At 38.9% G+C, this 13,926-nt stretch overlaps 1 protein-coding gene across 2 annotated transcripts; it reads right to left on the bottom strand.

Moving 5' to 3' along the window:
• Positions 1-746: 746 nt before the first annotated feature.
• On the bottom strand, positions 747-13,915 carry CRELD2 (cysteine rich with EGF like domains 2). Of its 2 annotated transcripts, none has more exons than XM_040063295.2 (10): positions 13,730-13,915; positions 12,335-12,417; positions 11,335-11,445; positions 9,017-9,108; positions 7,820-7,996; positions 6,517-6,615; positions 4,835-4,912; positions 3,962-4,057; positions 3,009-3,149; positions 747-1,327 (listed from the first exon to the last, which is right to left on the bottom strand). In XM_040063295.2, exons 1-10 carry the CDS (start codon positions 13,901-13,903, stop codon positions 1,269-1,271), a joined length of 1,110 nt encoding a protein of 369 aa, XP_039919229.1. In that variant the 5' UTR covers positions 13,904-13,915; the 3' UTR covers positions 747-1,268. The 2 variants fall into 2 exon arrangements, with proteins under 2 accessions (XP_039919229.1, XP_039919230.1); XM_040063296.2 differs by lacking the exon at positions 13,730-13,915 and adding an exon at positions 13,407-13,601 and having other exon boundaries at positions 804-1,327.
• Between the last annotated feature and the right edge of the window lie 11 nt (positions 13,916-13,926).

Genomic DNA, 13,926 nt, shown 5'->3' with positions numbered 1-13,926 from the left:
CTAAACTGTGCTCTTAGCTGTATTCTACAACCCTTGTTATACTCCCTGAATCCACCACCATGATGTATTCTAAACTTTACTCATTTTCACCACAGACTGCACGTGGATGGTCCTTATTTTATTTACAGCTATGACTGTCCTACAGGACATACCCATTTTAGCTCTTTTACTTGCCTTTAAGCTTAGAGACAACACATAGAAAGTTGTATTGATGCTATGCTTATAAGCTCTCCCTCTGAAATGGCACAAGATGAAATTTGATTGTGGTATGCTTGCTCTGCAGTAGACACAAAGCTATTATACACAGCAGTAGGCTGTAATGAAAGTCCTGTATTCATCATTTCTAGAGAGTACTCATATAGTAACTATGAGCCATTGAGGGCATATGTTAAGCTAAACCTACTTTTCATTACTTTCTAAACTAGTTTACATAGCTGATGCAAGTATCTATCAGAAAGACCTGTTTACCTGCCTTTGAAAAGTTTAAGTTGACATAATTCTTCCTTTAGAGGAAAGTGGGTGTAAGAGAAGGGATATTGTTGGGTTGGGGTTTTTATTTCATGTATATTTCAATACAATTGAGTGCTAGAATTCAGTGCTGAACTGAAATACAGTTTACAAGGTTCTGGGTATTTTTGGTTTTTTGAGGGTTGTTTTTGTGGTTTTGGGTTTTTTTCACTGACTTAAAAGAAAAATAGGCACGACAACACATCAAGGTATTAACATCTTAAAAAATTTAAGGCACATTCCAACAAAATAAACTTTTATTGAATGCAATATTAGGCATTCTATTTTGTTTAAGGGAACAGTGCTTCCCTCCCCCACCCCCCCCGAAAGATTCCCTTTGACAATTTCCAAATTTTCTATTTCAGTTACAGAAATATTTCTCATGATTAGAAACAACAAACTTCAGTCTAAATTTTCCTTGAATTATGAAGTGCAACTAAATTCTTCCAGAAGATAATAGTTTTCAGTAGGCACTAGAACAAGAAGCCTGCAAGTTGTTTACATTTGCTGGGAACAGTGTTACGTTCATTCAAATTTTATTAACTGATCCAGAGTTTTGTTTTTGAAGAATTATATAAAAAGTGGAATTTAAGAATAAAGAAATGCAGCTTAAAGAGCAGGTTGTCACCATTTAAAAAAAAAAAAAGTCTTAATGGCAACCTGCATAATTCATACCACTTCCACAGTATTTCAGCTAGCAGAGGCTTAAGTCCAATAATTTAAAACTTTACATAGGAATGTCTTTTGGTTCTGAACACAGATCATAAGTCAGCATGTTCAGTATGTGAAGGCTCAGTTTTTTCACTCTCTCCTTCCTCTCCTGTGAAGTTAAATATAACAATTAGAATACAAATCTACTATCAATTATACATATATAATTATTATAGATATAACTATGATTTTTGAAATTAGGATTTTTTAAAAGGAAACCCAAATTAACATTTATCAAGACCAGAAAAGCAATTAAGCCATATGTAACACCTACTTGCACTATTCCTCTAACCTAAGCTTGTATTTACTTTTTTATCATGTGCAAACAAAATTTTTCAAATAAACTGGTATTATACTATTAGTGGAAGGAAAAGAAAACAAACAAACAAACCCCCAAAAAACAAAACAAAACACAAACAAAAAAACCCACCAAAAAACAAACAAACAAAAAACACCCACAAAAAAACCCCCACAAACAAACAAACAAACCACCACAACACAAAAAACCCAAAAATACCAGCACAGGCACTTCTATTCTAGGCTTTTGTTTTCAGCTATTCACAGTGAATTGCCTCTTTCCCACACAAGCTGTCAGTAGTAGTTCTGGTATTTGAAAAATAGGGCAAGTCTTGCACAGAATTTTTTTTTGTAGTACAAACTGCTACGTTCGTATGTTAAAACAACCCTTCAAAAAGCAGAGCAATTTCATTATATTGGGAAAAGCATTATCTAAACAAAAAAAAGTGTGCAAATTTGTCATTACTTTTAGTCTCAAAATGTCAGACCACATTAGCAAAGGCAGTAACAGATACCCTCTGTATCTGTTATCAGAAAAGTACATAACTGATTCTAAAGGACTAATAACAGCTTGCACTGAGAGTAAAAGGAATGCACTGAGTGGCCCTGAGCAGTAACACAACATCCATCTTTACAACTTATTAGTAAAAGATGAAAAATGAGTCTTGGGGATGGAAATGGGAGGACAAAAAAACCACCCAAACAAGCTAAGAAGTATAAAGAAAACAAAGGTACGAAATTAGGCGTCTCTCATCTACTCTCCTCCAGTTGTTATGACAAAATAATCCTATCTTTCTCTTTGGAATTGTAAAAGAGGCCTAGAAGGAGTAGTGGAACATTTAATGAATGTAGTTCTGTTCACAGGGGTCAACACATCCTAGAAAAAACAAGTTGAAGTTGAATTTTTTGACCGAAGGTATAATTTAAGTGAAGCTAAACATGTCCCTGTGACTGACGGATGTCTTTCTCATTTTCACCATAACACCCGCTCTGACACATACATGATCACAAAATGAACAAATTCAGCTTTGTTATCCAGCAAAAAGAATGCGTAATTCTTTTTTTAATTTGTAATTTTCTGAGATTTCACTGAATTGAAAACTGCATGCAATCAGATATACCCTTAAGTCACTACAATTATACTACAATAAAGAAAGAAGTGGGGAGGACAAACTCATTTTTATGATAGCAGAAATTTGCTAGTTAATTTTATGTAAAAAGCCAAACCCTTAAGTGACTTAAAAACACAACCCTGAGTTAAGCAAAAATGGAGCAACACAAGAACAGAATGTTTAAATACATAAGCTATCTTTAAGAAAAAAACAGGTCAGAGTGAGGCCTACACTATGAATTATTGATACAGACCACAACTGTATGAAGATGAGAAATAATACAGAGGGGTTTACAAACAACTAGACCCTTAGACTTTAATAAAACTCTAAGTTGTTGATACAGCGTACTTGTTTTTAAATTGTCCCTGAATAGGTACTTGCCTGGTTTTACAGTTTGAACACATGTTCCATCCTTATCTTCAAACCCTTCTGAACATACACACTTGTAACTACCTGACGTATTAACACAGTCTTGATTCTCTTTTGTGCAGACCTTTTCAGGAAGGTTACATTCATCTATATCTAGAGATAGCACAGGGAAAGAAAGAGTCCACTGCTGTTATTTTGTTATAAACCTTATTTGTGCTCAGTCAAATAAAAAGAATTCTGTTCAAATATGAAAACGCTGAGGAGCAGGAAGCTGCTGTAACAGATTTAACTTTTGTTAAAATAATCGAATCCTTCATGATTTGGACCGTTTCAACGTTATTCAGATAACACCCAATACTGTTACTTTTTAATGTTTTGCAGGTCCCTGTACACAGAAATGTATTAAGCAGTTATGTTTGCTACAATTAGGCAATTCATCTTAACCTACTGAATATTTCCCCCACAGTCATTTTCTATTTATGCCATCAAAGTATAGGTAAAGGGAATAGAGCTTGTAAATACTACATCATCACATTTAATAACTGCTTCAGATTATGCATATGTTCTGCTCTTTCCCACAGAGGAAGTCTAATTTCACATTATAATTCACTAAGAATGAATATCATTTGGATTTGGACATTGATGGATTATCAGAATGCCTGCCTCTCTGTTACAGAATGAATAGAAACACAGATCTGATGAAGTGGTAAGGAACTGACAAAAGATTCATGTTGCCATTTCCTGAACTTACCTTGTTTTTTTGTACCAGTGGTTCACTTTAAGCCTTGTCAAGCAAAGCAGCTCAGTAATATAAAGGCAGTTATCAAGAACATATTTGCAGCTAATACCAGAACAACTGGGTTTACTGACAGGCATGAAAGCTGATGCATACTAACGTGAATGTACTTATGGGCTCCTCAGCATGGCTAACCAGCATTCTACCAGGTACTGCTAAATCCACCAACCTGTACACTTCTCATCTTCCTTCACGTATCCAGATGCGCAGGTCTTACATTTTTCAGAACCTTCTCCTGTGCAACCTGTACAGCTGGCATCACATGCTAAAGATAAAATATTTAATGCATTAAAATTTTGTATATCTGGGGTTTAAAATACCACCCTTAAAGTCAAATAGCTTACCCTCACAAGGAATCATAGAATGGCTTGGGCTGGAAGTTGATCTTAAAGACTATCTAGTTCCAACCTCCCTGCCATAGGTCGGATGCCTTTCACTAGAGCAGGTAGCTCAGAGTTCCATCCAACTGGTCTTTGAACACACCCAGGGACAGAGCATTCATAACTTCTCAGGTCCAGTGCCTCAACACCCTCACAGCAAAGATTTTCTTCCTAACATCTAATCTAAGCCTACTCTGTTTCAGTTTGAAGCCACTCCCCCTTGTTCACTAAATGCCCTTGTAAAAAGTTCTCCACATATGTTGTAGGCCTCTTTAGGTACTGAAAGGCTCTGGAGCCTTCTCTTGTGAAGAATGGACAATCCCAGCTCTCTCAGTCTGTCTTTACAGGGGAGGTGACCTTCTTGATCAAGACTTTCACAGTTGTCCTCTGGACCCACTCAGGCAGGTCCATGCCTTCCTTATATTAGATGCCCCAGAGCTGAATGCAGTACTCAAGGTGAGGGGGCATCACTAAAGCCAAGTAGAAATAACCAGAAATCTCTTGTTTTGCTCATACAATAGGTCTAAAGCCTCATCCTCCCTGTGCCCAGTGAGGATCAGACCACATTGTAGCAAGTACCTATCATGCATTTTCTAAGCATTACCTCTAGCATTAGTTTAGGATTCTAGACAGTAAAAAACAACAGCAGATTGAAAAGAAACCTTTGCATAAGAAAGATCCATCTGTGTTCAAACAATACTGGTGATCTTTGCAAGGAGAGGCTGCACATTCATCTAAATCTGAAAGATAAAAAGTGATAAGTTACCTAAAATAATAGTCATGATTAAACAGACAGATTAATACTTGAATGGTATGAGGTGACTGCATTGAGAATAGCTGTTGCAATTAGTGTGAGGTCAGGTACGCAACATAGCAGACACAGAACTAGCATGGTAACATATGCTGTTTTGTTCAGCTTAAACCTGTATTAGAAAATCAAAACTCATCCTCATGTGCTTTGTGATGACTATAAGAGATGTATCAGAAATTCAAGAGCTCAAAATTAAATAAGCTTCCAGGATACCAGCAATCCTCGTCATTTTCAAGTCATACATTTATGCAAATATAACAAACAAGCAGACAGACTATTGTTCTGGAGCACTATTTTCTCCTGTACTCCTACATTACCAAGTTACATAACTTTTTATATGACTAAAAAGCTTATACTAATGCACATACCTGCACCTCTTAGTATTCTACACAAAGCAAATTGGAACAAACCAGGTTATGATTAAGACTAGTCAAGCTGAAAACCAATTCTACTGCAGAGTTAAAACATGCAAATCTTATGATTTTGAGAAAGGGTACAATAGTATTTCATTAAAAAATTCAAACAAAGGCTATTTCCAGTCCCTCTCTTCCAGTCGTTGCTGTCACTCATCCTGTTGCTGCATCCATCGTTCCTACTGATTACTCAATTGATTTGTAGTTCATTAGTGGCAATAATTAGTTGGAAAAAGCCCAGCTGTACAGAAGACAGTACCAAACCATCTTAAAAATGTGCTGGGTGTGCTCACTAGTTGCCTAAGCAGGTATTACAAGAGCTGTAATTCAAGCCCAGTTCTCACTGGCACTTTGAAAAGGAAGCAGTGTTCACATAATTTCTAAGACAATGTTTCCAGGCATTACCATTAGATGTCTTCAAAGGATGAAATACAACCACTTAAACAGAATGTGTTACTCTCCCCTAGTGCTTTCCTGCATTTGGAGTATATTTAATGTTTGCATTTTTCCTGAACTGTTTCACACTTATCTCCTCATAAACCAAGTTAAATGCTAAGATAGGAACAAGTAAGAGATTAATGAAGCACTGAGCTTGATGTCTCCCAGTATTTCTGTCCAACAACAGAAAAAGTTAGCATGCACGGCTTTTAGTGCAGTGTTTGAACTCTATTAGGGTTGAGCATTTAAAATTAAGTTATGTGAAGGTAAATATGCACTTAGTACAAAATATGTAGCAAAGTTTTTAGGAATCTTCTACTAATTTACAAATTAGCTTAAGTCAAGAGCAGGGCATTGTTTAGCATTCAAATAAACACCAAGAAAACTCATGTCTAAAAAGAAACACCCCACTTGCTGCTCTATGTATTCCACTAAACTAAAAAAACATACAGTGAACAGCATGATATAAAGATAACTATCATCACCAGACAATCAGTGGTGAGAAAATACTGCTCTCCTGCAACATGAAACTAGTTAGGAAGAGAGAGACTAATAAAACAGTAGAAATCTAAACTGACAGATCATTTCCATAAAATACAATAAAACTTGGAAGTGATGTCATCTAATCTTACTAGCCATTGTTACTACAAAACCTGTTAGAAATCTGCCAAGCATCACTCACCCACACAAGCTCCACCTTCATTTTTAATCCAGCCTTCTTTACAGTCTTGGCAGTCCTTGTTACTTGAACCAGTACAAGTCTTGCAGGCAGCATGGCACGCTGAGAGGAGAAAACCATAACCTGAGTTTTGTTGAGAGATCCCAAGACAAGCTCGGGCACATGAATTCTCAGAGAAAACTTCATTTAGGATTCACTGGAAGCCATCATTTTTTAGTAGCTTGAAACTCCCATTCAGAGGATGGCACCTCCATAAGGTCAAGATTTAATTTAGAAACATGCAGCTATCTGACCAAAACAACTGCAAAATCCCAAAATACCCCTGGAAACCAAACTTAGCAATTACAGTTATTTGCACCACTGAGAACACTGCCATAAAATTCTAGTGACTAGAAGTGGCAGATCCAATTTCTAAAATATCTGGAAAGAGGAGATCAGGAAGGCAAACTTAGCTCAGCCTCTCAAGGGTGGAACATGAGTTTAAACATCAAACTCTGCACTCCTCTGCCTAATGAATCCTCACACTACTTACATTTGCAACTAGCTATGAGAAAAATGTGTGAAGTGACTTAACTCTGAAGAACTTCAGAAGGAAATATACTAGAAATCTAGCTGTATATCCCTATTGTGTGTATGTATATATATGTATATACATATAACATGCATAGATAACACACCCTATGTAACATATATATTGAACTCCAAAACAAATCATATAGAAGAATTACTACACAACCAGATTGAAAACAAAACAAAACAGATTGTTTTTAAAAAATCCTATGAGACCCCAGGGTCAGGATGTAGCTGTTGCAGAATCTCATCAAGGGTGTGAGAGCAATTGAAAATCTGACCAATGCAAAAATTTATTCCTATGACCTGACTTTGTTTCAAAATTAAACTTAGGTCCATCTAGCTGGAATCTTAATAGTTTGCAGTACAGATCAACTGTTTCCATGCCTGTTTATTCCATTTAAGCTTATCTGAGACATGAGGAAAACCTAGCTTTTAAAGCAGTCCAATAGGTAGTAATTTCAGCTCAAGATGTTAACAGTACTTTAGAAGCAAAGATTTTTATGAATTCTGCTTCTTAAAGCAGAAAAAAAAAATTAAAAATCATGGGCAGTGTGAAAAGTTGACTTAGCAAAACCTTAGAATTCCACCAAACTGACTGGCACATCTTTTATGCTTAAAGCTGAGTGACCAAGCTATGTTTTGTTTCTACATTTGCTAGTTTCAACTGTTTGCAGTTTTGCTTGCAAAAACTGAAGGAACACAAAGATATAAGCATGTGTTAAGACTTTGTTACCTGTACAAACAGAATGTGTCTCATTTCTCAAGGAACTGAAGTAACCACTAGAACAGTCCAAACAAAATTGTCCTGTGTACTCCTTCTTACAGCTACATGAGCCATCTCCACCTCGGGTACCATCACCATCACAGTGGCCATTTCCATGGCAAGGTCTTTCTGATCCACCATGACAAGCTAAAAATGGATCAAAAATATTTTAAAATCAGATGTTTAAGGAAATAACTTCCTACTCTCAGACACAAGAACCTGAAGTTCCCCCTCTCTTCACAGAAAACAAAATAAAAATTAATTTTAAAATGTCACACTAAAGCAGGATATAATTTCCCAGAGTCTTTTTCACCCTTGAGGGCAACAAAAAGTTTTGCAATAAGGCAATGCTTAATAATATATTCAAGTATAAGGGAAACTCAAAACAATCTCCAGGAAATTTCAGTTACCAATTTGATTTTGGGTAAAGACCATGGCTCAAAATCTTTTTTTTTTGTCCCCCTAGCTTCTTGGATAAAATTGGGATCTTTATTTTTTCTGGACCTCTGAGAAGGCTCATATCCCATCTTTAAAAGTCTACTGGCTATCATTTAGATCAATATTGGGAATGGGGATTTAATTTTTACCAATATATTAAGTGGACAAAATCAATCTCTTAACAAGGTGCAAGGTTCTAGAGATATATAAATTTTATCAGCTTCAGAGGCCAAAACATCTCTCATCACTTTTGCAAAGATCTTACTTTCACCCCCCACCTACTTTTACCCAATTTTTCTCTTTTAAACTAATCCTCAGTTGCAAGTTTCTTCATTTAAACCCCAGCAGCATTTGGGTTGTTTCACTCTTGAAACTGGTCAAGGATTCTTGTCTAGACAGATTCTGCAATGCCACTTAAACAACAGATTTCAAGTTACAGAGAGCCTTTAAGGATGGGTCAGGTGTGGATACAAGCATCAGATTGTTTCTGCACATCTCAGTACCCTGGACAGCTTTGCATATTACTACACGCCCAGAAGACTTTTATTCAGGCAGGATATTCACAAGTTAGCTACTCAATTATGAGGCAGCAAGCAGGTACATACTACACAGCAGCCTGTGTCTCATGCAAAGTACCACACATCATGTATTTGTCCATGACAGTAAAGACTGAAACAAAACAGGTAAAGAAAACGTATCTGCTACTGAATTTTCCAGAAGAAAAATTACCAAGGCAATCGGGTCCATAAGTTCCAGCAGGGCAGCAAACTTCTATTGTTTCAATGCAAAACCACTTAAACAAATCTGGATACTTCTTCTTTCTGTATATGAAAGATATTAATTTACAAAGAAAAAGAACAAAGATGCTTTAAAAGCCAACTCACACAACTGACCCAGCACAATACAGGAGCACATGACAGATTAGAAACCTATTTCTTCTGAAGACTTCAGGAATCAATTTCTAGAAGAAGTTGAAAACGTACCTTTTAAAATACAATACTATTAACAAGCTCTACTCAAAATTTATAGATTATATTTAAGAAAAAAGTGAAATAAGAGCAACAAATAAAATCAATTCATCTTCACACATGCACACACCCCTTTTTTTAAACACCTTACTTTTACAGAAGGCTTATGTATAGTTTAGACAGTCTTATTTATGTCTTTATCTTATAGATAATTTCTATATCTTTATCTCAAGTATACAGAAGATAGCCTGGAAGAGATGTTAACATCTGTTCAAATAATTGGCAACTTGATGATAGGGTTAAAATTTCTCCTTTTTTTAGCATTGATTGAGTATTATTTTAGGAGACATTTCTAAAATTAAGAAGTTAGTTATGTGCTACTTGAGCACCAGCACGCAGCCCTAATTAACTGAGTCCAGCTCCTCGCTCCTCACAGGACCTCCTATCCTAAACTATGTGAGCAAGAGTGTCCTCCAGATGATTCCTAAACTCTGACAGGCTTGGTGCTGTGTGGAACCTGTTCCAGTGATCGACCACCCTTTATGTAACAACTTGTAAAAAATACCTAAGGTATTCATGGGGAAAGAAACTGTCTTTGGAAACTACCACAGAAACTGAATGACAATTGGATACCACAGATCAAAGAAAGGAAGGCAAACAATCAATTGCATGCACTCAAAAGGTCGATTAAATAAAGAAGCTTTCCAGAACTCAATGTGTTTTATTAATTGTTTTGATTATTTTAGGAAGGTTACTTTATCAAACTTTTTACTTTAAGACCAGTTCTGCAAATTTTAGCCAAATTAAAGATTTTGTGTTGCATAGTTTACCTTTCTGGAAGGCATGTCCTATGAGGAGCACCTAAGGACTCTGTGCTTGTCTAGAAGGAGGTGGAGGGGGTGGCATCATTGCCCTCTGCAGCTTCCTGAGGAGGGAAAGGGGAGAAGGAGGTGCGGATCTCTGCTGTATTTAATGACAGGACACAAGGGAAGGGGTCACAGCTGCACCAGGAGAGGCTTAGACTGGACATTAGGAAACATTTCTTTACCAAGAGGGTGATCAAACACTGGGACAGGTTTCCTAGAGGTGGTGGAGGCTCCAAGCCTGTCAGTGTTTTAGAGGTGTTTGGACAACGACCTTGACAACATGCTTAACTTTTGATCAGCCCTGAAGCAGTCAAGCAGTGGGACTAAGTGATCATTATAAGTTCCTTCCAACTAAAATATTCTACTTTCTGCTCTACCATTCTATTCCCTTTACATCATGTTAACATATATACAATGCTGTATAGTTAGGTAAAAGGATAAAGCGGTCATTTAGAAGAAAAGTGGAGTATCAAAAACATTTATCCAGTTATGAAACATTACAATGGCAGTTTACCCTATTGAATTCTAGCTAATTATGAGTGCTGACAGTAAAAATTAGTAAAAAATACTTAGAAGAAATGTGATTTGACACTGAAAATCTCAAACATTAAGAAATCTAAATGTTCCACTGCTATCCATGAACTAATTATATTTAAGACTGGTATACAAAGAGCTCAGCTATAACAAAAATTCCAATCCAACTTAAAATGCAGGTAGAAAAGTCAGCTGCTACTCAACCATCCTCAAGAGATCCAACCTCTTCACTGTTTAGCACCAACTATTCTTTTGATTGCCAGGCAAACAGAATGTAGTTTCAGGGGAAAATAAAAAGCAAGCAAACAAAAGACCCACCAAAAACCAAAGAGCCCCTTGCAGTTTTGTGACAAAGGAAAAAAATATGGGACTAAACTTTAAAATTTTGCAATGTTAGTTTGCCTTGACATCCCATTGGTAACTAAGTAGACAGTGTATAAGAAACAAGTGTAGAAGCTTTGGTGTAACGCTTCTGGAACTGAAAATCAAAAAGAACATAGTACAGCAGCACATGATACTAAAAGTTAGCCTGAAACCAGCTGTACCCAATGGCAACTCTTGAAAGACAATGAAGAATTACTCATACTGCTATTGTTCAGACACAAGATTTAACATTATTAGTTCATCTTCCTAGATAATTTATTTGCACACAGATCTCCACCAAGAAAATGATACTTACAGTTTGAACCACCATTTCTCTATAAGTTCTTCATGTTCTTCAACCATATTGTTACATTCAAAGTTACTACTGTCACACAGATTCTCTATGATCTCTACAAGACGAATTTCACTACAAGCAGAGAAGAAAAACTGTAAATTTAATTTAAACGTTCAATACAATTCAAGACCTGACAGAGCAGCCAGACTTCAGTGAGAATATTTCATCCATTTATGGGGTGCCCTGAATTAGTTTCAAAACATACCAAATATCAGAGTAAAGAACTAATAAACATTATTTCAGTAAAAAACAAACAAAAAAACCCCAAAACAACCCAAACCCATACTAATGACCACAAGAACCTTGTGACTTGCTTGGATTTACTGTGTTTGCAGATTGTAGGTTTGACAGATTTTTAGCTTCCCACAAAATTGAAGTGCAGTACTTTTATGTTCAACAATAAATGTAAAGTATTTTTATTTGGTACATGCCTGTGAATCTCACAGTAACATCGCAGGGCTCCAATAAATTTGAAATGCAGGAGAAAGGTATCAGGTTACTTTTCTTCATGATTAACCCAGATGATATACATACAGTAATCTGCTCTCTCTTTCGCACTGAAACAGTGACAACTCTCGGGAGGAGATACTGCTTTAATTCTAAATCAAGTATTTCAGTATTCTGTACTTTTATGACTAGCAGTTAAGTATTGACCATTATTTAGATTCATTATTTTAAGACTTTAACAGGCAAATAGAAAAAAAATTACTATGATTAATAATAGAACTTTCATTGTTTTCAGAAATGAGAAAAATAAAGGCAATAGTAAGGTGTTCGAGTCTTTACTATAATCTTTAGACTACAATGTAATGTAACATTTTTATAATCATTAAGAATTTAAGGTTTGGACAAGAGAAACCTTAGGTACCAAGTTGAATATTTAAATTGCAAACAAACAGTGGTGAAGTTACACACAGTGAACACAAAAGGGAGCTGAATAAGAAGTACTGAGACAGCTCACCTGGACTCATACTTCGACAGCGTCTTCTCTTCCCAAGCAGTGTTTCCACCACCAAAGTTTTTTTTAGCTGTATCTGCTAAACCCTACAAATAAAAAGTACCAGAAATTACATAGCGTTTGTTTCTAACAAAAATTAAGGGCACTAACAAATGCTTATATAAAAATTGTGAAAAGTACCATAATAAACTACAGTAGAGCTCTCAAGCTGCTGATCAAATTCGGGAGTGAAAGCAACAGCTAATGACAACATGAAAAGTGAGAAAGTGTATGTTACAGCATAACATGATTAAATTTTCCTAATAAAAAGATCAACCCATGCATGTATGATACTTTACACCCTTCTCCCTCAAGTTCTCAGAAAATTTATTATTTATTATCATTTGAACAAAAACTCTGCTCAGTTTTGCTAACAGCCCGGTCTGCATCACATCGTAAGTTAAGCACACAACCGTACAACAGGGCGATCAGCAGAGCTGTCCCCAGCCACAGCCAATGCCACCAAACGACACCTCGCAGAAAGCCCCGCAGTTCAAGTGACCCGCGAGCCTGCAGCTGCCGATATGCGTACGGAGTACGAAGCACCGGTCACTCGGCGCAGCAGCCTCTCGCTGCCGGCGCAGAATTTACCGTGCCACACGTATGGCTGCTGCAAGTGGCAACAGATAGCGAATGTCTGGAGACGAAGCTTTCCACCAGCACTTGCCATGGAGCCGGACACGCTTCAACGGAGACAGCCTTTTTGCACAAAAAGCACCAAAACACTTTTGGCGGCAGAGATGGAGGAGCTCTGCCACCCGCGCGCCTCAGCACTGCGACCGCCGCCGGAGCGGGACCCGCCACTGCCCCATCACAGGCCCCGGCGCCGCCTCGAACGCGGCTCCGGCGGAGGCGCTCCCGTAGCGCGGCCTCTGGGAACAGAGCCGGCCGGACCCGCGCCGCGCCGGCCGGCGCTGCTTGGCCGGGGGCCGGCGCTGCCCCTGAGCTCCGCGGGCACGGAGCCGCCTACGCCGCTGCTCGGCCCCGCCGGAAGCCCCCGCGAACCCCTGCCGTCCACACACACCCCGCGGCCCACCTGGTTGAACCTGTCCACGATGCCCCGGCAGGTGGAGCACGCCAGGCGCCGCCGCTCACCGGCGCCACGGACAGGCGGCGAGAGCAACAGGGCAGCACAGAGCAGCACTGCCAAGGCCACGCGAGACGGTCGTCGCGCGGGGCCCGGGCGAGGAGAGGGGCCGGGCCCCATGGCAAGGGCTCGGGACCCCTGGACGCGGAGCGGGGCCGCCCCAGCCGAGCCCCCCTCAGCAGCGGCAGTCGCGCTCGCCCCGCCCCAGCCCGGCACGGCCCCGCCGGCCCGCGAGCTCCATTCAGATTTCCGCGTCAGCCCCACACGCGCACCGGCCGCGGGCGATTGTTGGTCGAGGCAGCGGAGCGCAGGGACGTGGTCCAACCAGCGGCCGCCACGCTCCGGACCAATGGGAGCCCCCCGCGTGCCCAGAGATCCGGGCGAGGGGAGGGGCAGAGCTGTTGGAGCGAGCGACGCCCATCGGCCTCGCGTGCCGCCGCCATCATGAAAAAGGGCAGGTACGGGCTCC

Source organism: Hirundo rustica, chromosome 4 (genome assembly GCF_015227805.2).
Source record: "Hirundo rustica isolate bHirRus1 chromosome 4, bHirRus1.pri.v3, whole genome shotgun sequence".
NCBI classification, from domain to species: Eukaryota; Metazoa; Chordata; class Aves; order Passeriformes; family Hirundinidae; genus Hirundo; species Hirundo rustica.
The sequence above is the reverse complement of the archived record's forward strand: the minus strand, read 5'-3'. Positions and strand labels throughout refer to the sequence as shown.

Excerpts from the sequence above, each read along its gene's own strand:
- CRELD2 (XM_040063295.2), bottom strand. The coding sequence starts at position 13,903 with ATGATGGCGGCGGCACGCGAGGCCGATGGGCGTCGCTCGCTCCAACAG. Across the intron at positions 11,446-12,334 it reads CTGTCGAAGTATGAGTCCAG|TGAAATTCGTCTTGTAGAGA; the intron begins GTGAGCTGTCTC and ends CTCTGCTTGTAG. Across the intron at positions 7,997-9,016 it reads TTATGGACCCGATTGCCTTG|CTTGTCATGGTGGATCAGAA; the intron begins GTAATTTTTCTT and ends ATCCATTTTTAG.